The 25,525-nt window shown below is 43.4% G+C and overlaps 1 protein-coding gene and 1 long non-coding RNA gene across 5 annotated transcripts in view; one reads left to right on the plus strand and one right to left on the minus strand.

Moving 5' to 3' along the window:
• Positions 1–25,122, minus strand: part of NASP (nuclear autoantigenic sperm protein) — a 42,441-nt gene extending 17,319 nt beyond the window's left edge. For 2 of the 4 annotated variants that reach the window (XM_032302726.1, XM_032302727.1), the window contains exons 1-2: positions 24,602–24,735; positions 2,279–2,329 (exon numbers count right to left, since the gene is read on the minus strand). In XM_032302726.1, coding sequence (XP_032158617.1) covers positions 2,279–2,329; positions 24,602–24,660 — 110 coding nt within the window. In that variant the 5' untranslated portion in view covers positions 24,661–24,735. Of the gene's footprint in view, positions 1–2,278; positions 2,330–24,601; positions 24,736–24,955 lie in introns of those variants that run through there. The other 2 variants (XM_032302724.1, XM_032302725.1) reach the window with 2 other exon arrangements.
• On the plus strand, positions 106–20,465 carry LOC116567587. The gene is made up of 3 exons (XR_004276268.1): positions 106–329; positions 10,549–10,551; positions 20,413–20,465. It is a non-coding gene; the product is annotated as an uncharacterized LOC116567587 (long non-coding RNA).
• Positions 25,123–25,525: the final 403 nt, after the last annotated feature.

The following is a 25,525-nucleotide window of genomic DNA, read 5'->3' on the forward strand; positions in this document are numbered from 1 at the left end:
GCTGAGCAGAGAGCCCGAAGCGGGACTCGATCCCAGGTCCCTGAGATCATGACCTGAGCCGAAGGCAGCGGCTTAACCCACTGAGCCACCCAGGCGCCCGTACTTTAACTTCTTTAAACCTTTGAGCACACTCTCCAGCAGGCTTAGCCAACTCACTTTATCACTATAAAAGCAAAAGAAATCATAAAGCAACATTCAAGAGCTTATATCGTATGCTACTATAAATATTTGCTAAGTAACAAACAAACAAAAAAAAATCATGAAAGAATCATATATTACACACAGCAAGTTGTACTGCTTCTAAGAAAAATACATCAAGAAACATTTAGGTAGGGGCGCCTGGGTGGCTTAGTGGGTTAAATCCTCTGCCTTCAGCTCAGGTCATGATCCCACAGTCCTGGGATCGAGCCCCACATCGGGCTCTCTGCTCAGCGGGGGGCCTGCTTCTCTCTCTCTGCCTGCCTTTCTGCCTACTTGTGATCTCTATCAAAGAAATAAATAAAGTCTTAAAAAAAAAAAAAAGAAAAAAAAAAGAAACATTTAGGTAGACAGCAAAGACAGTGATCTCAATATCAAGACAATGTGGAACTGACAAACACAAATAGATGAAATGGAACAGAGTAGAAAAACAGAATAGAAAAACAGATCCACACATACGACCACTTGAAATTTTGACAAAGATACCAAGACAATTCAATGAAGAAAGAATGATCTCCTGAACAACTGGTGCAGGAATAACTGGATATCCACTTGCAAAAAAGTAAATCTCAACCTTATTATCACGGCACATACAAAAATTAACTTCAAATGAATTACAGACTTTAATATTTATTTATGTTTCTTTATTTGTCAGAGAGAGAGAGAAATGAGGAAGAGAGCACAAGCAAGGAAGCAGGGGGATCCAGGAGTGGGAGAGGGTGAAGCAGGCTCCTCACGGAGCAAGAAGCTCAATACAGGCCTCCATCCCAGGACCCTGGGATTGTGACCTGAGCCAAAGACACACTTAACCAACTAAGCCACCCAGGCATTCCTGGAATAGACTCTCTAAATGTAAGATTGAAAACCATAGGGGCGCTTGGGTGGCTCAGTGGATTAAAGCCTCTGCCTTCGGCTCAGGTCATGATCTCAGGGTCCTGGGATCGAGCCCCACATAGAGCTCTCTGCTCGGCAGGGAGCCTGCTTCCTCCTCTCTCTCTCTCTCTCTCTCTGCCTGCCTCTCTGCCTACTTGTGATCTCTGTCAAATAAATAAATAAAATCTTTTTTAAAAATAAAAATAAAGGGGCGCCTGGGTGGCTCAGTGGGTTAAAGCCTCTGCTTTCAGCTCAGGTCATGATCTCAGGGTCCTGGGATCGAGTCCCGCATCGGGCTCTCTGCTCAGCAGGGAGCCTGCTTCCTCCTCTCTCTCTCTCTCTGCCTCTCTGCCTACTTGTGATCTCGGTCTGTCAAATAAATAAATAAAACCTTTAAAAAATAAAAATAAAAAAATAAAAATAAAAACAGTGATTGTCAACCTAAGTGAACTTAGGAATTATCAGTAAGTTTTTTCTAAAAAACACACAAGCCTGAATTCTATCTTAAGCTTAACAAATAAAATCTCTAGGGATGCAACCCATAAATCTACCTTTTGAATAAGCATCCAAATAGTTCGGACAACCAAGCTATTAAGCTTACCTCTGGTTAAGAACCACAGTCATATCAAGACAAGGAAGTTTATGTAGAAGTAGATGTGGGCCCAATATAAAATTTAAAACTTTTAAACTAGAATAACATAAAATTGAAAGTGGCAACCTTCTAAAATAGAGATCTAAGTCAGTAGAAGTATTCAAAGAAAGAACAGGTTAGCATTTGCCAGGCATGTAGTAAGTAAGGAGCAGAACTAACTTTCAAGTCTAGTATTTTAATCAAATGTGAAAAACCTGAAGACATCATTATCAGGATTCCACACTTTAAATTACATACAAGTATCTTAATATTCGGTCTTAACTGTTATCTATTAAAAATAATACTGTCCTTTGGGGCACCTGGGTGGCTCAAGTTAGTCAAGTGTCTGGCTTTGGCTCAAGTCATGATCCCAGGATCCTGGGATCAAGACCCACATCAGGATCCCTGCTCAGCAGGGAGTCTGCTTCTTCCTCCCATCCACCCACTGCTTCCCTGCTGGTGCTCTATCAAACAAATAAGATCTTTAATAAATAAAAGTAATATTGCCCTTAAATTATATAGTTCTTAGTTTATGTTCCAGACATAAATCTAACTGTACTCTGTAAATAATCTTACCTCTCAACTTTATTTGCAGAGGTAGAAGGAGCAGGAGCATCTTCTTCAATCCTGTAATGAAAAATTAAGGGGAAAAAATTAAAAACGAAGGCTATTTTAAAGCATGGAAATTAAATAAAGAAAAATATAAACCCCTAAGATCTTAAAAATACTGATTTACCTACATAATCAAATGTTATCTTCATTCATTCAAATATCTGTTAAATGCCTATTTGTTAGGCAAAAGATACATAGTATAGTGAACAAGACAGTTACATCCTAGTTTTGAGTTTATGATCAGGTGGAAAAGAGTGAGGTATGTTATAATGCAGCATGTGCATTCCTTAAAAACCTCACATTCCATTAAACTCATTAAAAATAACGTTTCTCTTTAACTAACATATAATGCATTATTTGCCCCAGGGGTACAGGTCTGTGAATCAGGCTTACACATTTCACAGCACTCACCATAGCACATACCCTCCCCAGTGTCCATAACCCAGCCACCCTATCCCACCCCCCAGCAACCCTCAGTTTATTTCATGAGATTAAGAGTCTCTTATGGTTTGTCTCCCTCCTAATACCACCCTGTTTCATTTTTTCCCTCCCTACCCCCCATGACCTCCCACCCTGCCTCTCAAATTCCTCGTATCAGAGATCATATAATTGTCATCCTCTGACTTATAAAAATAATATTTGTTCTTAAAGAAAAAAAGAGGGGCGCCTGGGTGGCTCAGTGGGTTAAAGCCTCTGCCTTCGGCTCAGGTCACGATACCAGGGTCCTCGGATCGAGCCCTGCATTGTGCTCTCTGCTCAGCAGGGAGCCTGCTTCCCTTCCTCTCTCTCTGCCTGCCTCTCTGCCTACTTGTGATCTCTGTCAAATAAATAAATAAATAAAATCTTTTTAAAAAAGAAAAACTTCCAAGAACATTCAGTTTTGAAGTTTTGGTGGCGGGGGGCACCTGGGTGGCTCAGTGGGTTAAGCCTCTGCCTTGAGCTCAGATCATGATCTCAGGGTCCTGGGATCGAGCCCCACATCAGTCCCTCCTCTCTGCCTACTTGTGATCTCTCTATCAAATAAATAAATAAAATCTTTAAAAATCGTTAAAAAAAGTTTTTTTTTTTTAAAGTGGGTTTTTTTCTTTTAAGATTTTATTTATTTATTTGACAGTGATCACAAGTAGGCAGAGAGACAGGCAGGGGGGGTGGGAAGCAGGCTTCCTGCTCAGCAGAGAGCCCGATGCAGTGCTCGATTCCAGGACCCTGGGATCATGACCTGAGCTGAAGGCAGAGGCTTTAACCCACTGAGCCACCCAGGCGCCCCAAGAAGTGGGGTTTTTTTTTAAAGATTTTAATTATTTATTTGACAGAAGAGAGACTCGGTGAGAGAGGAACACAAGCAGGGGGAGTGGGAGGGGGAGAAGCAGGCTTCCCGTTGAGATGGGAGCCTGATGAGGGGCTCGATCCTAGCACCCTGGAATCATGACCTGAGCCAAAGGCAGACGCTTCACCATCTGAGCCACCCAGGCAACCCATGAAAAGTGTTTTTATTTATTTGACAGACAGAGATCACAAGTAGGCAGAGAGGCAGGCAGAGAGAGAGAGGAGGAAGCAGGATCCCTACGGAGTAGAGAGCCCGATGTGGGGCTCGATCCCAGGACCCTGGCATCATGACCTGAGCTGAAGGCAGAGGCTTTAACCCACTGAGCCACCCAAGCGCCCCCATTATGTTTTAATAAATATCTTTAAAACATTTCAAGGGCACCTGGGTGGTTCAGTCAGTTAAGCGTCTGCCTTTGGCTCAGGTCTGCCTTTGGCTCAGGTCGGGATCCCAGAATCCTGGGACTGAATCCCAAACTGGGCTCCCTGCTCAGCAGGGAGTCCATTTCTCTGCCCCTCCCCTGGCTGTGCTTTCTCTCTCTCTCTCATAAAAAAAAAAACTTAAAAAAAAATAATTTCATAGTTGTGTTTACTGAAAACACCTAGAAATACTGACCAAATCAGCCGCAATGAGTACCCTACCCCTGAATACCTAGGGGGTACCAAAAATCCGTCTCTCACTAAAAGGAACCAAGACTCCATTGAAAAATAATAGATTCTAAGCTTGGGCAGGGGAAGTACAAAGGTGAGTTTGGCTTTCATATCAGAAAGCAAGGACTATCTAATATGACTGGAGACATATATACTTATTGTCATTCAAAAAGAATTATAAATCAAATAGAAGGAATCCAGGGAAAGGCAGAATATGTGTATCCTTTTTTGCAACTTTTCTATAAATTTAACATGTTTCATAATAATGTACAAAAACATTACCAAAGTACACTCAAGAGACAGCCTAAATAAAATATTGGGACACCTGGGTGGCTCAAGTTAGTCAAGTGTCTGGCTTTGTACAAAAACATTACCAAAGCACACTCAAGAGACAGCCTAAATAAAATCCCACTAATCAAAAGAAGTGTCAATTGAGGGGTGTCTGGGTGGCTCAGATGGTTGGGCATCTGCCTTCAGCTCGGGTCACGATCTCCAGGTCCTGGGATCAAGCCCCATGTCAGGCTCCCAGCTCGGCAGGGAGTCTGCTTCTCCCTCTCCCCCTGCCTGTGTTCTCTCTCTCTCTCTCTCTTTCCAATAAATAAAATTTTTTAAAAAGTGTTAATCTGAGCATCAACAAAAATAATAGCTACAATAGACTGAAAACTTCAAATATACTTAAATCAATGAATTCTCAATGATATAAACAAAAACAAAGAACTCATTATCTTTGGAGAATGATAGGAAACCACTGCACTATTTTGAAAATTGGTAAATAGGGGTGCCTGGGGGCGCCTGGGTGGCTCAGTGGGTTAAAGCCTCTGCCTTCGGCTCAGGTCAGGATCCCAGGGTCTTGGGATCGAGCCCCACATCGGGCTCTCTGCTCAGCGGGGACCCTGCTTCCTTTTCTCGTTCTCTGCCTGCCTCTCTGCCTACTTGTAATCTCTGTCAAATAAATAAATAAAATCTTTAAAAAAAAAAAAAAAATAGGGGTGCCTGGGTGGCTCAGTCAGTTGAGCAATGGCCTCTTGATTTTGGCTAGGGTCATGATCTCAGGGTCAAGCAGGCTCCAGGCTCATCAGGGAGTCTGCTTCTGATTCTCTCGCTCGCTCTCTCTGCCTTTGTCCCTCCCACCAGTGGCGCCCTCTCTAAAATACATCTTTTCTAAAAATATTTAAAAACTGGTAAATAAGAAAAATTTACAATACACTTGTATTTGCTACTTCTTTATAATGCAGTTATACTGTAGGTTTTAGACAAGTTTTAAGACATGGTTGATTTCAGTTACTATTTGGGAATTTTATAGACTGATCCCATGCACTTAGTATTCATTTAAATCCTTGGCATTTTGGGGGGCTCTACGCTTGGCGGCGAGTCTTCTTCTTCCTCTCCCTCTGCCTCCCACTCAGGTCATTATCTCATGGTCCTGGAATAGAGACCCAGTGGTGCTCTCTGTTTGGCAAGGAGTCTGCTTCTCCCTCTGCCTTAAACTTGTGCTCTCACTCTCTCTCTCAAATGAATAAGTAAAATCTTAAAAAAAAAAAAAAAAAAAAAAAAAACCTTAATCGGGGTGTCTGGGTGGCTCAGTAGGTTAAAGCCTCTGCCTTCGGCTTGGGTCCCAGGGTCCTGGGATCAAGGCCTGCATCGGGCTCTCTGCTCAGCAGGGAGCCTGCTTTCCCCTCTCTCTGCCTGCCTCTCTCCCTAGTTGTGATCTCTGGCAAATAAAATCTTAAAAAAAGAAATCCTTAATCAGAGAGAGACAAATATCATATGATCTCACTGATATGAGGAATTTGAGAAACAAGACAGAGGACCATAGGGGAAGGGAAAATGAAACAAGACAAAACCAGAGAGGGAGACAAACCATAAGAGACTCAATCTCAGGAAACAAACTGAGGACTGCTGGAGTGGAAGCGGGTGGGAGGGATGCGGTGGCTGGGAAATGGACACTGGGGAGGGTATGTGCTATGGTGAGCGTTGTGAATTGTGTAAGACTGATGAATCACAGACCTGTACCCCTGAAACAAATAATATTATATGTTAATTAAAAAAAAAATCCTTGGGATGCCTGGGTGGCTTAATCAGTTAAGCTGCTGCCTTCAGCTCAGATCCAGGCTCTTGGGATAAAGTCCGAGTTGGGCTTCTTGCTCATCGGGGAGCCAGCTTCTCTCTCTGCCTTTGCCTGCCATTCTGCCTGCTCATGCTCTGTCTCTCTCTCTGACAAATCAATCAATCAATCCCTGGCATTTTTATCTGCTCTATCATCACTTTTAACATATATCCCAAAAGTATTACCCAGATAAGGACATATATCATTTAAAAATGTACCCCTAAAGCACGCCAGATCTCAAATGAAAGCTGGGAATGCTGTTAAGTAATGAAATGGAGAGGGGCACCTGGGTGGCCTAGCTGGTTACGTGTCTGACTCTTGATTTCAGCTCAGGTCTGGATCTCAGGATTTTGAGTTCAAGCTCTGCACTGGGCTCCACAATGGGCACAAAGCCTACTTAAAGAAACAAAACTGGTGAAATGGAGAAAAGTACACTGGGGAAAGAGGCAACCTTCCTAGTATTACTCAGAATTGGAATACATACTGCAAGAAAACTAGAAGTATGAGAATAGAAGCTATAGAAGAAAGAAGGGCTCCCCTGAGTAGACAATTATTGAAAACTCTCCAAAAGGTTAAAAACAACACAAACGGAATGGAAACTATTACAAAACCAGAGAGGGAGACAAACCATAAGAGACAAACTCAGGAAACAAACTGACGGTTGCTGGAGTGGAGGGGGATGGGAGGGATGGGGTGGCTGGGTGATGGACACTGGGGAGGGTATGTGCTATGGTGAGTGTAGTGAATTGTGTAAGACTGATGAATCACAGACCCGTACCCCTGGGACAAATAATACATTGTATGTTAATTTTTAAAAATGATCTGGTTTAAAAAAAAAAAAAAGAATGGAGTCTATTAGTTTTCTACAGCTGGACTTTCTTCTTCTTTAGCTCTAACAAATTTAGGGGCACCTGGGTGGCTCAGTTGATTAAGCTATGTAACACAAGCAATATGGACGAAAACAAATGATCAATGAAAAAATAGCTTATTCCTGGGATGCCTGGGTGGCTCAGTCGGTTAAGCAGCTGCCTTCAGCTCAGGTCATGATCCCAGGGTCCAGGGATGGAGTAGCACATCTGACTCCTCGTTCAGCGGGAAGCCTGCTTCTCTCTTTGCCTGCTCTGCCTGCTGCTCCCCCTGCTTGTGCTCTCTCTGACAAATAAATAAAATTCTCTAAAAAAAATAGCTAATTCAATTCAATATTTAAATCTAATAGATATTTTAATTTTAGTACCTACTGTGCACACTGGAGACAGTCTCCAACCAAACAGTTAAAAAAGTAGAGGGGACGGGGGCATCTGGCTGCCTCAGTCTGTAGAGCAAGGGACTCTTGATCTCAGGGCTCATGAGTTCAAGCCCCACCTTGGGTGTAGAGATCACTTAAAAAAATAAACTTAAAAAAAAAAAAAAAAAGCAGAGGGAACAGTTTGTTTAGAAGCACAGAGAAAGGCAGGAGAGATTAAATGACAGGTGAGGATTAACTGTATTGTATTGGAGTCTCATTCTTAGAACATGGTTTAAAGACAAAAAAAATTTTTAAGTTGTCATTTACTTTCAGCAGAATCCAAAATCTTTGCTTCCAACTCCTAATTCTTTTGTGATTATATTGGTCAGCAAGTCTGATGAAAAGCCCTGGGGAATGAGGAAAAAACTGGGTTGAAAATAAGCCAGAGACTTCATAGCTAGAGCCACAGGGGTGAAGCACAGTTTAAAAGGCAATACTTCTAGCTGCAGGTAAGAAAGTAGATAACCTTTACAGAAGCCTAGAATGATGGCCTTGGATCCTTATCTACACTTCTAGGCATAGCCGGTTATGTTCACATAGCTTCACTAAGGGGTTATTTTGGTCAGATTTAACACAAGCTTCTCAAATTACCTATGGTTGAAGGATCAGATTTTTTATTTCCAGTGTACAATAGTTTATTTGATTTTTTAAAAAAGATTTTATGTATGTATTTGAAAGAGAGAGAACAAGAGCACATAAGCTGGGGGAATGGCAGAGGGAGAGTGAGAAGCAAGGGCTCAATCCCAGAACCCTGCCATCATGACCTGAGGCGAAGGCAGTTGCTTAACCAACTGAGCCAACCAGGTGCCCTTTTTTTTTTCTTCCCTACCAATCATTTGCTCCTTGCTTTTTTTTTTTTTAAATCCCTACACCCAACATGGGGCTCAAACTCATAACCCCTAAGATCAAGAGTTACACGCTCAACCAATGGAGCCAGGCAGGCACCCCATCAGATGATTTTTTTTTTTTTTTTTTTGGACAGACCACAAGTAGGCAGAGGCAGACAGAGAGAGAGAGGAAGCAGGTCCCCCAACGAGCAGAGACCCAGATCAGGGGGCTCAATCCCAGGACCTTGGGATCATGACCTGAGCCAAAGGCAGAGGCTTAACCTACTGAGCCACCCAGGTGCCCCATGAATGTTTATTAAATAATGCTTACTCCAAATTTTTATTCTTATCTCTTTGTAGACCAGTAACAGTTCAAAAACCAGTATTAGTCTACCACCACTACTAGTCCACGGACCATGCAATGTGGTAGTATCAGACGTCTAAATAGAATATAAGCCCTAAAATCACAACATGAATGCTGTATATACATGCTACAAACACTGAGGCACTCCAGTGGCAACAAAAATACAAAAATGTTTTATACTCCACATGGATGAGGGGTGAGGAGCAATACTATATAAATTTCACTTAAGCCATGACAGAAGTTAACAGGTATCAGATTCACCCTCCCACCTCAAACAACTAAAAAAAAAACTGGCCAAGAACACGAAACACCAGTTTTCAAACACTGAACAGCTAGTAACACAGGACATTGATCTATCTGAGAAAAGGGAAACAAATGAGATAAGCCCCGTTTAAGTGTCCCCAACTTACTGCTTAGAGAATTTTGTCCACAGTACAGAGGAACCCGAAAAGAGTCTGTTTCACAGAACTGAGATAAGAGTCTGGGGTTTGGGGCACCTGGGTGGCTCAGTGGGTTAAAGCCTCTGCCTTCGGCTCAGGTCGTGATCCCAGTGTTCTGGGATCGAGCCCCACATCGGGCTCTCTGCTCAGCGGGAGCCTGCTTCCCTCTCTCTCTCTGCCTGCCTCTCTGCGGACTTGTGATCTCTCTCTCTGTCAAATAAATAAATAAAATCTTTAAAAGAAAAAAAAAAGAGAGAGTCTGGGGTTTGGAGAGGCCTAGGTAGCTAGAATTTACAGAACAGAATGGAGAAAAGACAGCAAGCTCCAGATACCCACAGAAGGTTCCCTCCAGTCCTTGGCTAACTACTGATCACCTTCTACATAAGAAAACTATTGAGGCCTAGGTAAGAGTTACTAGAAAAGATGAAACAATCTTCAGAGATCACACAGGGTCTAGAATAACTCATGTTCCCAAAAGCCAGGGTAGAAATACCTGTACCACATGAGGCAAATACCATTTAGTAACAAAATTAAGTTCCAGGCCTGCCTAACAAAACTTAAAGGCAATCCTCAACAGGACTGAATTATCCTTTTTTTTAAAAGATTTTATTTATTTATTCGACAGACAGAGATCACAAGCAGGCAGAGAGAGAGGGGGAAGCAGGCTCCCTGCAGAGCAGAAAGCCCAATGCGGGGCTCGATCCCAGGACTCTGGGACCATGACCTGAGCCGAAGGCAGAGGCTCTAACCCACTGAGCCACCCAGGCGCCCCCAGGACTGAATTATTTCCAAATAACTGCATCCCAACATCAAAATATATTTAAAGGAATTAAAAAAAAAAAAAAAAAAAAACACTCAGCAACAAACCTCACAATGTCTGATAAGTTATGTAAGTAAAAAATGATCAGGCAAACAAAGGAAACAGGGAATTAAAATCCATAGTGGGGGAAAAAAGGTAATCAAGAGAAACATACCCAGGAAGGACACAGACAATGACATTAAGACAATCATTTTTAATGTACTCCACATGTTCAAGAATGTAAAGAGAAGCAGGAGTATGAGAAAAATAGAAAGTATTTTTTTAAAAAGTCAAGATTCAAATCACACTTCTGGAGACAAAAATACACTTGACACGATCAATCAGACTTGAAGAAAATCACTAGAAATTTATAAAGCCAGCAGTGGAAACTATCCAAAATGAAAACAGAAAGACTTAAAAAAAAAGTCTGAATTTCAGGGTGTGTGAGTGGCTCAGTTAGTAACGCAACCGACTCCTAACTTCCACTCAGGTCGGGATCTCAGGGTCGTGAGACTGAGCTCCACAGCGGGCTCCATACTCAGTGTGGAGTCTACTTGAGGTTCTCCCTCTCCCCGTCCTTTCCCTCCTCTCTCTCTAAAATAAGTATTTTTGGGGGCGCCTGGGTGGCTCAGTTGGTTGGGCAACTGCCTGCGGCTTGGTTCGTGGTCCTGGAGTCCCACATCGGGCTTCTGGCTCCATGGGGAGTCTGCTTCTCCCTCTGACCTCCCCTCTCATGCTGTCTCACTGTCTCTCTCTCTCTCAAATAAATAAATAAAATCTTAAAAAAAAATAATATTTCTTTTAAAAATTTATTTATTTATTTGACAGAGGTAGCACAAGTAGGCAGAGCAGTAGGCAGAGCGGCAGGCAGAGGGAGAGGGAGAAGCAGGCTCCCCACCAAGCAGGGAGCCCAATGCGGGGCTCAATCCCAGGACTCTGGGACCATGACCTGAGCCGAAGGCAGATGCCTACAAACTTGAGCTACCCAGGCACCTCTAAAATAAATTTTTTAAAAACAGAACTTCATGACTATTACACACTAAGGAGACTAACATACATGTGGACTGGGGTCCCTGAAAGGATAGGGGGAAAGAAAATATTTAAAGGAATGGAGAAAATATTTAATTAAAGAAATGATGGCAGAGGCACCAGGGTGGCTCAGCTGCTTAAGTGTCTGGGATCGAGTTGTGGTCCCAAAGTCCTGGGATCTGGCCCCACACTGGGCTCCTGCTCAGTGGGGAGTCTGCTTCTCTCCCTCACTGTCCCCCCCTCCACTTGTGCTCACATGCTCCCTCTTCTTCTCTCTCAAATAAGTAAATAAAGTCTTAAAAAAAAAAAAAATTGGGCACCTGGGTGGCTCAGTCCATCAGTCTCTTAAGTGTCTGCCTTCAGCTGAGGTCATGATCCCAAGGTCCTGGGAATGAGCCATGCCATCGGGCTCCCTGCTCAGTGTGGAGTCCGTGCCTCTCTCTCTCCCTGCCTGCCCATGCTCTTGCTCTCTTTCACCCTCTCTCAAATATATAAATCTTTTTAAAAAAGAAATGATGGCAAATACAAAACAAATACCATAAAAACTATAAACAATAAATTTCAATATTTATTTGAAAGATGGATAAAGAGCATGAGCAGGAGGGCCAGAGGGAGGAGAGAAGTCTCAAGCAGACTCCATGCTGAGCACAGAGCCTGATGCCAGGCTGGATCTCACAAACCTGAGATCATGACCAGAGCTGAAATCAAGAGTCAGACGCTTAACCAACTGAGCCACCCAGGCACCCAACAATAAATTTTTTAAAAATGAACAATGGCAGAAAACTTGCCAATTTTGATGAGAAATATAAATCCACAGACCCAAAAACCAACAAACCCCAAGCAAAAGAAACATGAAAAACACACCGAAGTATTTGTCAAGTTCTAAAAACCAGAGACAGAGGAACAACCACAGACGTGCCTGGCTGGCTCAGTCAGTGGAGGATCTGACTTGATCTCAGGGTGGTGAGTTCAAGTCCCATGGTGGGCATGAATCCTACTTTAAAAAATAAAAGAAAGAAATAAGATATAAAATCAGGCAAAAGAAAATGATACTTATATAATCATAGTAAAAAATATAAGAATGGGGGCGCCTGGGTGGCTCAGTGGGTTAAAGCCTCTGCCTTCGGCTCAGGTCATGATCTCGGGGTCCTGGGATCGAGTCCCGCGGCAGGCTCTCTGCTCAGCAGGGAGCCTGCTTCCTCATCTCTCTCTCTCTGCCTGCCTCTCTGCCTACTTGTGATCTTTCTCTGTCAAATAAATAAATTCTTTAAAAAAAAAAAAAAAAGAAAGAAAACCTCCTCTTTCATACAAAAGAGAGGACTTACCACCAATGCACAATTATGAGAAAAAATGTTAAAGGAAATCTAGGCAGAAAAGAGATGCTTATGTCTGTTAAGTGTCTGACTTAAACTCAGGTCATGATCCCCAGACTTCCTGCTCAGTAGGGACCCTGCTTCTCCCTCTGCCTGCTGTTACCCCTTCTTCCCTGTTTGTGCTCTGACAAATAAATTATTTTAAAAAAAAAGGGGGGGGGGAAATCCAGGCACAAAGAAAGTTATACCAGGTAGAAATTTGGATCTATGTCAATAAGAAGCACTGACCATGGTAAATGAGGGCACATGGAAAACATTCTTTTATTTTTTAATCTGTTTTTTTTTCAACTTTAATGAACATTTGGCTGATTTCTAGTTTTTGGCAATTATGACAACTGATGTGAATATTTCTGTGCATGTAGTTTGGTGGCCAGCTTCACATTTCGTTTTAGTACAAACTGAAAAATGAATCAAGTTTTTAAAGATTTCAGAAGCAAAACAAGCATTCCCAAAGTTATTAACATAAATATTTTAGCAATAAAATCACATATGAGGGGCGCCTAGGTGGCTCAGTGGGTTAACCCTCTGCCTTCAGCTCAGGTCATGATCTCAGGGTCCTAGGATTGAGCCCCACATCGGGCTCTCTGCTCAGCAGGGAGCCTGCTTCCCCCTCTCTCTTTCTGCCTGCCTCTCTGCCTACTTGTGATCTGTCAAATAAATAAAATCTTAAAAAATAAAATAAAATCATATATGGAAACATTTCTAAATAACTGGTTTTTAAAAAGTTTTCTCCACTGCATGTTTCTTTTGAAAAGCAGTTACTTTCTCACTGTTAAAATATCAACTTTTATCTTAGGGCATCTGGCTGGCTCAGCTCCTAATCTCCTGGTGGTGAGTTCAGGCCCCATGCTGGGCACAGAGCTTACTTTAAAAAAAAAATTATCTTTTTACAAATTTTTTATTTTCAGTTATCTGCTAGTGGGTTTACTACTGACAGCGATTTTTTTAACTACCTGATGTTTCTAACAAAGCTAGGAATACAAGCTATAAATGGAAGTGTCAATTCTGCTATTTTCCTGCTATTTGTTTATGCTTGCATTATTATCTTCAATTCACCATTTCTAAGCAGGAATCTTTTAAACACACTGTCCACTTTGTAAGAGCTAGTTTAAACTGGAAAAAAAAAGTCATATCTAGACTTACCGTTGCTATCATTTAACAGTATATACAAATATTGGATTATATTGTACCCTGAAACTGTCAATTATATCCCATTCTTTTTTTTTTTTTTTTTTTTTTTTTAGATTTTATTTATTTATTTGACAGAGAGAAATCACAAGTAGATGGAGAGGCAGGCAGAGAGAGAGAGGGAAGCAGGCTCCCCGCTGAGCAGAGAGCCCAATGCGGGGCTCGATCCCAGGACCCTGAGATCATGACCTGAGCCGAAGGCAGCGGCTTAACCCACTGAGCCACCCAGGCGCCCCTATATCCCATTCTTAAAAATCCTAATGTTTTGGGGCGCCTGGATGGCTCAGTGGGTTAACCCTCTGCCTTTGGCTCAGGTCATGATCTCAGAGTCCTGGGATCCAGCCCCGCATCAGGCTCTCTGCACAGCAGGGAGCCTGCTTCCTCCTCTCTCTCTGCCTGCCTCTCTGCCTACTTGTGATCTCTCTGTCAAATAAATAAATAAAATCTTTAAAAAAAAAAATCCTGTTTTATCATCTCCCTGATATGAGGAATTTTTTTTTTAAGATTTTGTTTATTTATTTGACAGAGATCACAAGTAGGCAGAGAGGCAGGCAGAGAGAGAGAGGAAGGGAAGCAGGCTCCCTGCTGAGCAGAGAGCCCAATGCGGGGCTCAATCCCAAGACCCTGGGATCATGACCTGAGCTGAAGGCAGAGGCTGAGCCACCCCAGGCACGCTCACTTTAAATTCTTGCCACAAACATAATATAAGGACAACACTGGCAATCCTACCACACATCCTGTAGAATTTTTTCTTCATGAATATTTTTTCAATCTCTCCAAAGTGACTATTTCTTCTTCAAATCTCCTACAACCTACTACAGTCCTCTCCCTTACTTCTAACCAGACCTTACTTCACGCTTCATGGAACAGAAACAATTAGGCCTTCTTTCACCACACCAAAACTACCAACCTGTCTGCATGTGTACCCCTATTTTCTGTTATCCTTATTTCTATGAATAAAGTTTCCATGCTAGAATCTTCATATAGCTGGTCCCTTGTCACTCACATATCATGGAGTGAATCCTTGACCATGCAAACACTAAATTAATCATCCAGTTACTTTCATCTTAAAAATGGGTAAATTAAGATAAGCATCTGTACAATATTTTGTCACTAACATTCTCTAATCTACGTATTTATAGTCTATACCAAGTAATGGAAGCTTCATCTGAGAAAACGGACCTCCTCTGTCTCCTTAAATGTGGTATCTCTAGTAACCAAAATAAATATTCAGTAAATATAGAGGAAACACACTTAGGACCTGGGAGACAAGAAAAGTGCTTCACAAAATTCTCCTTAAAGACTGACCAGGGACACCTGGGTGGCTCAGTCTGTTAAAGGTCTGCCTTATGCTCAGGTCATGATCCCAGGAGCCTGGGATTAAGCCGGGCTTCGGGATCCCTGATCAGCCGGGAGCCTGCTTCTCCCTCTCCCTCCACCTCTGCGTGCAGCTCCCCTTGTTTGTGCTTCCGCTCTTCTCTGTCAAATGAATAAAATCTTAAAAAAAAAAAAAAAAAAAAAAAAGTCTTGGGGTGCCTGGGTGGCTCAGCAGGGAGCCTGCTTCCTCCTCTCTCTCTCTCTGCCTGCCTCTCTGCCTACTTGTGATCTCTGTCAAATAAAATAAAAATCTTAAAAAAAAGAAAAGAAAAGAAACAGGAAACCAGAATCCCCAGTAGCTCAGTGGGTTGGGCCTCTGCCTTTGGCCTAGGTCATGATCTCAGGATCTTGGGATCAAGCCCCACGTGGGGCCCTCTGCTCAGCTGGGAGCCTGCTTCCCTCTCTCTCTCTGCCTGCCTCTCTGCCTACTTGTGATTTCTCTGTCAAATAAACAAAAGTCTTAAAAAAAAAAAAAAAAAGAAAGAAAGAAAGAAAGAAAGAAACAGGAAACCAAGGCCCACAGTGTCAACCAGAAACATAATAGTTTTCCAGGCACCTAATTATATTTATCATCATCTATCATCCTCCCTACTAAGTTTTAATTTACCCTTACAAATAAATATAAGCTCAATGTCCACCTGATAGAATGGATAAAAAGTACAGTCTATTCATACAGTGGAGCACTATATACCACAAAAAAATCACTAAAACAGTATGTAATGTGTATGATTCTCATAATGTTGAGTATAAGCAACTAGATATCACTACACAGTGCATAATTCATAAAGTTCATAAATTTATAAAGTTCAAAAACTGACAAAACTAACCTATTGTTAGAAGTCAGAAGAGCTACCTTTGAAAGGAGGAATTTGATTGGGGGGGAGGGGTTGGGTTCCATAGTGGGTTTTTTTTTTTTTTTTCCAAGATTTTATTTATTTGACAGAGATCACAAGTAGGCAGAGAGGTGGGGTGGGGGACGCAACCAGGAAGCAGGCTCCCAGCTGAGCAGAGAGCGGATTCAAGACTTGATTCAAGGGCCCTGGGATCGTGACCTGAGCCAAAGGCAGAGGCTTTAACCCACTGAGCTATCCAAGCGCCCCCATAGCATTACGTTTCAAATTTTCCCTTGTGAAATCTCACTTAGCTATACGTTTTCCATTTGTGCACTCTTTGTAGTGTGTTTTACTTCAACAAAATGTACTGAAAAAAAGATAATTTTTGTTTTAAATTTAATGACTTGGGGCACTTGGGGTGGCTCAGTTGTTAACCATCTGCCTTCAACTCAGGTCGTGGTCCCAGATCAAGCCCCACATCAGGCTCCAGGCTCAGCAGAAAGCCTGTTTCTCCCTCCTACTCCCCCTGCCTGTGTTCCTTCTCTGTCTCTCTGTCAAATAAATGAAATCTTTAAAAAAAATAAATTAAATAAATTTAATGACTTGCCTCATACTTTTAAATAATTATTCTTAAAACAAACAAACAAACTAGGGGTGCCTGGGTGGCTGAGTTGGTTGAGCATCTGCCTTTGGCTCAGGTCTTGATCCCAGGATTCTGGGGTCAAGCCCCGCATCTGGATTCCTGCTCAGCAAGGAGTCTGCTTCTCCCTCTCCCTGCCACTTCCCAGGCCAGTGCTCGCTAGTCCTCTCTGTTAAATAAATAAAATCTTAAAAAAAAAAATTTTTTAATATCAAATTTAAAAAGCAATCAATTAATTACAATCAATTAAATACTTTTGAATAATTAAGACCTAACTTGTGGAGCATGTGGATGACTCAGTCTGTTGAGTGGCTGACTCAGGTCATGATCTTGGGGTCCTAGACTGAGCCCCTCAAGAGACTCCCCACTCAGAAGGCAGTCTACTTCAGAATCTCTCTCTCCATCTGCCGCTCTCCGCCCCCCCAACACACTCTCTCAATAAATATACCGTTAAAAATGAAAGTTTTTAAAAGTTTTATTTAGTCTTTTTTTTAAAGATTTTATTTATTTATTTGACAGAGAGAGATCACAAGTAGGCAGAGAGGCAAGCAGAGAGAGAGAGGAGGAAGCAGGCTCCCTGCTGAGCAGAGAGCCCGATGTGGGACTCAATCCCAGGACCCTGAGATCATGACCTTAGCCGAAGGCAGCAGCTTAATCCACTGAGCCACCCAGGCGCCCCAAAGCTTTATGTAGTCTTAAACTTGTCTATTTTTTTTTTGCTGTCTGTGCTTTTGGTACCCTATCCAAGACCAAGTCCAATATCACGGAGCTTTTATCTAAGCTTTCCCTCAGGAATTTTGGTTTCAGGCCTTACATTTAGGTGTTCAATCCATTTTCAGTCCAGTTTCATATATGGTGTAAGATAAGGGTCCAATTTCATTCTTCCGCATCAGCATATCCAGTTTTCCTAACACCATTTGTTGAAGAGACTATTCTTTCCTCATAGAGTGGTCTTGGCATCTTTGTCAAAGATCATTTGACCCTACGTGAGGATTTATTTCAGGACTTTCTATTCTATTCATTGGTCTATTTGTCTGTCTTTATGTCAGTTACCACAGTTCTCATTATTGTAGCTTTGTAATGTTGTGAAATCAGAAGTGGGCTCTCCAACTCTGCTCTTTTTTAAAAACTGCTATGGCTTTTTGGGATCCCTTGAGATTCCTTATAAATTGTAGGATGAAACTACTGTATCTGCAAAAATACCATTGAAATTTTGATATAGATTATGTGGAATCTATAAATCTCTTTGGTAGTATGAACATTTTTTTAAAGATTTTTATTTTATTTATATAAACAATAAATTTGTAAATAAATAAAATCTTTTAAAAGAAGGAAGACACCTGGGTGACTCAGTTCATGACCCCAGGGTCCTGGGATCAGAATCCCTGCTTGGAGGGAGCATCAGATTCCCTGCTCCATGGGGAGCCTACTTCTCCCTCTCCCTCTGCCTGCTTGTACTTCTCTGTCATATAGATAGATCTTTTTAATCTAGTGTGCTTGAGCAAGGGGAGGGGTGGAAGAAGAGGGGGAGACTCTCAAGCCAACTCCTTGCTGAGAGCATAGCCAGATGCAGGGTTCAATCCCAGTAGCCCGAGACTATCACCTGAGCTGAGAAACCAAGAGTCAGACACCCAAACGACTGAGCCATTCAAGCACTCCAGGACACCTTAATATTAAGCATTCCAAACAGGGCAAGTCTTTCCGTTTATTTGTATCTTCTTGAATTTTTCAGCCATGTTTTATAGTTTTTACTACAAAAGTCCGTTCAAGGGGCGCATAAGTGGCTCAGTCAGTTGGGCCTCTGACTCTTGGTTTTGGCTCAGGTCACAATTTCATGGGTTATGAGATGGAGCCCTGTGTTGGGCTCCATGCTTGGTGGTGGTCTGCTTGAGGACTCTCTTCCTCTGTCCCTCCCCCTACTCTCATGCACCCAGGCTCAAACTATCTCTCAAATAAGTCTTTAAAAAGTTTGTACAAGTTTTTTCACTCCTTGGTCGGGTTTATACCTAGTATACAACTCTTTGATTCTATTTTAAATGGCATCGTTTCCTTTTCAGATTGTTATTCTTGTATAAAAACATAACTGATTTTAAGATTTTTATTTTTAAGTAATCTATACACCCAACATGGGTCTCAAACTCAACCCTGAGATCAACAGTCACACGCTCCACTGACTTGAGCCAGGTACCTTCCCCAAAATGCAAAGTTTTAGTAACTTAAAACTTTGTAAGGAACCTGTGTGGCTCAGTGAGTAGAGGATACAACTCTTGATCTCAGGGTCTTCCATTTCCAGCCCAATGTTGCACGTAGAGATTATACAAAAAATAAAACCTTAAACAAACAAAACTGCAGAATTCATTCATTAGTTCTAACAGGTTTTTTTGTGTGTAGTCTTTAGGGTGGACCTCATTTAAAATTTTATTTACTTATTTTTTTTTAAAGATTTATTTATTGAAGGGGCGTCTGAGTGGCTCAGTAGGTTAAGCATCTACCTTCGGCTTAGGTCATGATCTTGGGGTCCTGGGCTTGAGCCCTGCCAAGAAGGCTCTCTGCACCCACTTCCCCTTCTTTCTCTGCCTGCTGCTCTGCCTACTTGTGATCTCTCTCTCTCTGTCAAATAAACGGGGGAAAAAAAAAAAAAAAGATTTATTTATTGAAGAGAGAGACAAAGAGACCGAGACAGAGAGAGAAAGAGGGCATGCCAGCAGGGGGAGGGGCAGGAGAGAAAGACATAAGCAGACACTAGTACAGAACCCCATGCAGTGCTCATCTCATGAACCGGAGATCATGACCTGAGCCGAAACCGAGAATCAGACACTCAACTGACCAAGCTACCCAGGTGCCCATATTTTATTTATTTTTAAAAATCTTAATTCTAAAAAAAATAATAATAAAAATAAATTTTAAATTTAATTCTAGTTAATATATATCTATGTTGTATTAGTCTCAAGTGTGTAATAGTGATTCAACAATTTTTTTTTTCTAAGATTTTATTTATTTACTTGACAGAGTGAGACACAGTGAGAGAGGGAACACAGTGAGAGAGGGAGAAGCAGGCTTCCCACCAAGCAGGGAACCCAATGAGGGGTTCCATCCCAGGACCCTGGGATCATGACCTGAGCTGAAGGCAGACACTTAATGAATGGGCCACCCAGGCACCCTGACTCAACAATTCTATACATAGATTGGTCCTCATCATGGTAAATGTACTTTTTTTAAGTTGGCTCCAGGCCCAGCATGGGGTTTGAACTCACAACCCCAAGACCAAGAGTCCCAAGGTCTATAACTGAGCCAGCCAGGTGCCCACGATAACTGCACCTTTAATCCTCTTCATCTATTTCACCCATCAACCCACCCACCTTCCCCCTGGTAACCATTAGCTTGTTCTCTATAGTTAAGAGTCTGTGTTTTGGTTTGTCCTTCTCTTTGTCCAATAGTTTTGCTTCTTAAATTGAGTGGACCTCATTCTTTAAGGTGGTAGTGAAAAATGCTCTTGGACATGTATATAATTAGCATTACCAAGGTTAATGGGATATGATGATGAATTAATTGTCTTAAGAGTACAAGGTCAGGAGTGCCTGGGTGGCTCAGTCAGTTAATTATCTGACTTCAGCTCAGGTCCTGATATCCATGTTCATGGATAGAGCCCCTTGTGGGGGTCCACTCAGCAGAGTCTGCTTCTCCCACTCCTTCTCCCTCTACCCCTCCTCCCCACTCGTGGGTGCACTCTCTCTCAAATAAATAAAAAAGTACAAGGTCATACTCCTCTTATTGAAAAATAATTTCAACATTTAGTCCATTTGTTTTTCATTCTGACCTCAAAAAAGCACCCTGACATTACCAAATAAAAATTCAACTAAAGGGCGCCTGGGTGGCTCAGTGGGTTAGGCCGCTGCCTTCGGCTCGGGTCATGATCTCAGGGTCCTGGGATCGAGGCCCGCATCGGGCTCTCTGCTCAGCAGGGAGCCTGCTTCCCTCTCTCTCTCTCTCTCTCTGCCTGCCTCTCTATCTACTTGTGATCTCTCTCTGTCAAATAAATAAATAAAATCTTTAAAAAAAAAAAAAAAAAAAATTCAACTAAAACAATCTAATAGGTTTTTTATTGCTTTCCCCCCAAGATCCACCAGAGGGACTCTTCTCCCACTTACACATCTGAGCTGGAATACCTATCTTTATTCCTCCACCCCACTGAAAAATAGGTACTCAGGTATTCTAGCTAAATCTTTCAAACAAATAATTACAACATTAATTCATCATAAATCCATGGAGCAGGGGCGCCTGGGTGGCTCAGTGGGTTAAGCCTCTGCCTTTGGCTCAGGTCATGATCTCAGGGTCCTAGGATCAAGACCAGCACCAGGCTCTCTGCTCAGCAGGGGGCCTGCTTCCTCCTCTCTCTCTGCCTGCCTCTCTGCCTGCTTGTGATCTCTGTCAAATAAATAAATAAAATCTTAAAAAAAAAAAAAAATCCATGGAGCTAACTCACAAGACATTCTCTAATCTTATTTTAAACACCAAAATACTAAGCACTAACATAACCCCTTACACACCAACACAGAGGAAACAAACCACTTGTGGAAATAGAAATGACAAACCCAGAACTTAAAGATTACTGAGCTAGGGGCATCTGGAGGAAACAAACCACTTGTGGAAATAGAAATGACAAACCCAGAACTTAAAGATTACTGAGCTAGGGGCGTCTGGGTGGCTCAGTGGGTTAAAGCCTCTGCCCTCGGCTCAGGTCATGATCCCAGGGATCCTGGGGTTGAGCCCCGCATATGGCTCCCTACTCAGTGGGAAGCCTACTTCTTCCTCTACCACTCGCCCTGCTTGTGTTCCCTCTCTCGCTGTCTGTCAAATAAAATCTTTTAAAAAAAGATGTCTTGGGGCGCCTGGGTGGCTCAGTGGGTTAAAGCCTCTGCCTTCGGCTCAGGTCATGATCTCAGGGTCCTGGGATCAAGCCCCACATTGGGCTCTCTGCTCAGCGGGGAGCCTGCTTCCCCCCCTCTCTCTCTGCCGGCCTCTCTGCCTGCTTGTGATCTCTGTCTGAGAAATAAATAAATAAAATAAAATCTTTTTTAAAAATAAATAAAAATATATATATATATTTAAAAAGATGTCTTTTAAGAAAACTGTAAAAGAAAATACTAATAGTAAGATTTTATTTGAGAGACCGTGCACACATGAGCAGTGGGAGAGGGGCAGCCAGAGAGGGAGAGGCAGACTCCCCACTGAGCAGGGAGCTGGATGCTGGACCTGACCCCAAAAATCTGGGATCATCAAGTGTGCTCAAGGCAGATACTTAACTGACTGAGCCACCCAGGTGCCCTAAACAAGCCATTTATTTTCTTTTTTCTTTTAAGATTTTACTTATTTGAGAGAGCACGCAAGCAAGTGAGCACAGGCAGAGGGAAAGTGAGAAACAGGCTCTCCGCAGAAAGGGCAGCCTTATGAGTGACTCAATCCCAGGACACCAGGACCATGGCCTGAGCCGAAGGCAGACGCTTAATTAACTGACTGAGCCACCCAGGTGCCCCTAAAAAAGTCGTCTCCTTCCCCCAATTTTATTTATTTATTTATTTATTTATTTGACAGAGAGACAGCGAAAGAGGGAATACAAGCAGAGAGAGTGGGAGAGGGAGAAGCAGGCCTCCCGCTGAGCAGGACCCTGGGATCATGACCTGAGCCAAGGCAGACGCTTGAGAACTGAGCCACCTGGACGCCCCAAGAAGTCATTTTAGACACTTTACCTCTGAATACCCCATTACCTTACTTAACTGAGAAATGCCATCTTTACTGTTCCCTCAGACTAGCTAATTAGGTTTTCATGTAATTTACTCTCAAAGTAAGCTTTTTCATGGGTAATGAAATTATAAAAATTAGGGACGCCTGGGTGGCTCAGTGGGTTAAGCCGCTGCCTTCAGCTCAGGTCATGGTCCCAGCGTCCTGGGATCGAGTCCCGCATCGGGCTCCTTGCTTGGCAGGGAGCCTGCTTCTCCCTCTGCCTCTGTCTGCCATTCTGTCCGCCTGTGCTCGCTCTCTCTCCCTCTCTCTCTGACAAATAAATAAATAAAATATTAAAAAAAAAAAAAAAAAAAGAAATTATAAAAATTAAATACTGGGGTTTAACCCAGACTGTGCCACTTATGAATTGGGAAATTATTTCACCACTCTAATCTTGATTCTTCTTACCTATAAAAGGAAGTTAACTACTTCACAGCAAACTCATGTGGATCAAGTAAAAATATTCAAAAAAGCACTTAATACATACAATTGGTAGATTTTAGTTTGCAACTCATGGCTGGAACTTAATAGTTTATTTTCCTTTCTGGAGGCACATGAGTACTTTCTCAGTGTATGACCTGCCAGGAAGCTGGAGACTAGCTCACCACTACCTTAACTTTAGCTATACACAGGTAACATCTGAATATCTGCAATTCATACTGGCTGCATAATTTTATCTCAAAACCAAACCAAACCCTTAATACTCTTAAGGGCTGAGAGGGCAAGGATCTCTAAATGGAACGACTGCTAGAGTTGTCCAGCACACCATAAAATGGTCTCCTGAGCATCAGTCTCAAGTAAGGAGTTCCTTATTTTAAAAAGGGGGGGGGGGATACCACATGACTCACAAAGCACAAGCTACTCCTGTCCTATCAAATCAATGAATGAGGAAGCCGAAAACGGAGCTTGAAACTAAAATCGTATTTTCTCTAAGTTCCCACGTGATCCTGAGGGTAGTTTGACCACTGCTAAACGTGAAGGAAAACGAACCAAGTGGTAGGCAGCGTAGGTAGAGATAAATAAGTCTCTAGTAACTTGGAATGTACCAACACCATCAGAGTGTTAAGTCTATAAACTAATCATAAAACCTCACAGCAACCTCTCTATAGTGGAAGAAGCGAACTTCTAAGGTGTATAAGGGAAAAAATAAAACCAGGCTCTTAAAATCAAGGGATTGGGCATTTAGACCCACCAGATGGAAACGGCACTTGCTTCCTCTAATTAACGGAGTGTCCCCTTTCACTGTTCAAGAAATACCTTGTCTGACAAGCACTGTAACGCTTTCAAAGCAATCGTTTCTACCCAGTCCACCTAATACATTTCGTGCATACAACCGCCCATTCACCTAGCAACCAAACACTGACTGAAGTAAGGAGTTCCACACAGCGCTAGGTGAAGATGCTTTGCGTCCCACCTACCATGTAGGTGGGACGCAAAGCATCCCACCGAAGCAGCCAAGTTTCTCGCCAGCACTCCCTAGACCTAAAGAGTCACTATGCTCTCCACCAGAGGCCTAAGAACGAGGATAGATGAGAGGAGGAGGGCAGGAGATGGGCGAGGAGACAGTAGCAAACAAGCTTCACCACGCCACACCGCGGAAGTTGGATAATCTGGGCTAACCGCACAGCCCCAAACAATGGAGTTTTCCCGCCTCCTCAGGACCCCGCCCCCTGCTCCCCAGCCCGCGGAGGAAAGCTAACCCTAGCGCGCGTGGCCCCGCCCCCTGAAGGCCCCGCCCCCTCCCGAGCCCACCAGGCCAGCCTTCCTCCTCGTGCAAGGGTGGTTTTTTTTTTTCCCCGTGGGGTGATTTTTTTGGTGGGTTTTTTTTTTTTTTTTTTTTTTTTGGCGCCAAATCTGTTAGTTATTTTCCCGGGTTGTTTAGGGACACTACTGGATGCGCGAGCCAGGAGTGCGGGGACAGCACGGACAAAAAGACAGACAGGAACCCTGTGGCCCCGCCTCCTCCCCGATAGCCCCGGGCCGGGGGAGGAAGGAGAGGGGCAGACGATGGAGCAGCCGCCGCTGCCCCCGGCAAGATGGCGGCCGCGAAAAGCGGGGCAGGGGGCGCCAGCCAACTAATGTTACTGCTAATGCGCGAGATTCTCTGCAAAGGGTGGGTTTCTACAGTCCGGGCCTCCCCGAACTGCGACGGCTGCTCGGTGGGAAGCAAGTCCTTCCTCTCACCGGCCTGTCCCTCCCGGGGAGCCCCAGTCCACCACCCCCTCCCCGTGGACTGGCCAGTGCCTCAAGCTCTCCACGGTCCCGCTTACTTGTCGGCGGAAACCAGCTCCGCAGCGATGGCGGCAGTGGCTGTGGACTCTGCGGCCATCGTTCCCCTGAGGTGGTGGACCAACGGGCGGAATAGAGTCTGTGAGGAAAACAGGGAATTGGGGACGCCAGAGACCTATTCAGGGACAGAAAATGGCAGATTGGAGACCCCGCGCGGCTGGGCCCCTTTATAAACCAGAGCCCTTTGCCCCGCCCATCCACTTCCGGATCCTCCCCCTTGAGTTTAAAGGGCCAGGACTTCCCCAGTCCAGCCCAAGGACACTCTCGCCCTCGCCGTTTCTATCTGCGGGCTACCTTCCCTCCCTGACCCGCTTTCCCCCAAAAAAGCAACTTCCTGCTTCTCTAGCAAGTTGCATAAGAACTGGAATCTTGGTACTACAACTCCTGACTGGGCGTCGGCCAGCGGCTTGCACATAAGGGGAAGCTGGTGCTGCTCTGCATGTTTGGAGCGTGTAGCCGAGGATCTCTTTCCCGCCCTGATTTTCAGGAAGGTGACCAAAACTTTCTACCCGTCCTCTCAGTCCTAACGGATAGACACGTAAGAACCGAGCACGGGTACAGCAGCAACGGCTAGAACTGATTTCGGTGAGAGACTCGTGGCTCTGAGCCTCAGCAACAGTTGACGCAAGAAAATGCTATCCTAGGATTGGCTACCGCCGAAACTTACGGCGCTTGATTCAAAGTCAGAAGCGCAGCGGGACGCTGACTCCTCCCCTCGGGGCCCTCCCCCTTCGGCTGGCCCAATCCGCTGACGCCATCCTCTTAGGCCCTACCCAGACTCCAGATCCCGCTGGTTTAGTGCTCCCAGCTCTTCTCCTCCATTCAGAGCTACCGTTTATCGTTTGCCCCTGTGTGCCGGAGTACCGTGCTTAGACACTTTAAAACTGTTGGCGGTTTTATTTAAT

The sequence above is a fragment of the Mustela erminea genome, chromosome 10, assembly GCF_009829155.1.
Source record: "Mustela erminea isolate mMusErm1 chromosome 10, mMusErm1.Pri, whole genome shotgun sequence".
NCBI classification, from domain to species: Eukaryota; Metazoa; Chordata; class Mammalia; order Carnivora; family Mustelidae; genus Mustela; species Mustela erminea.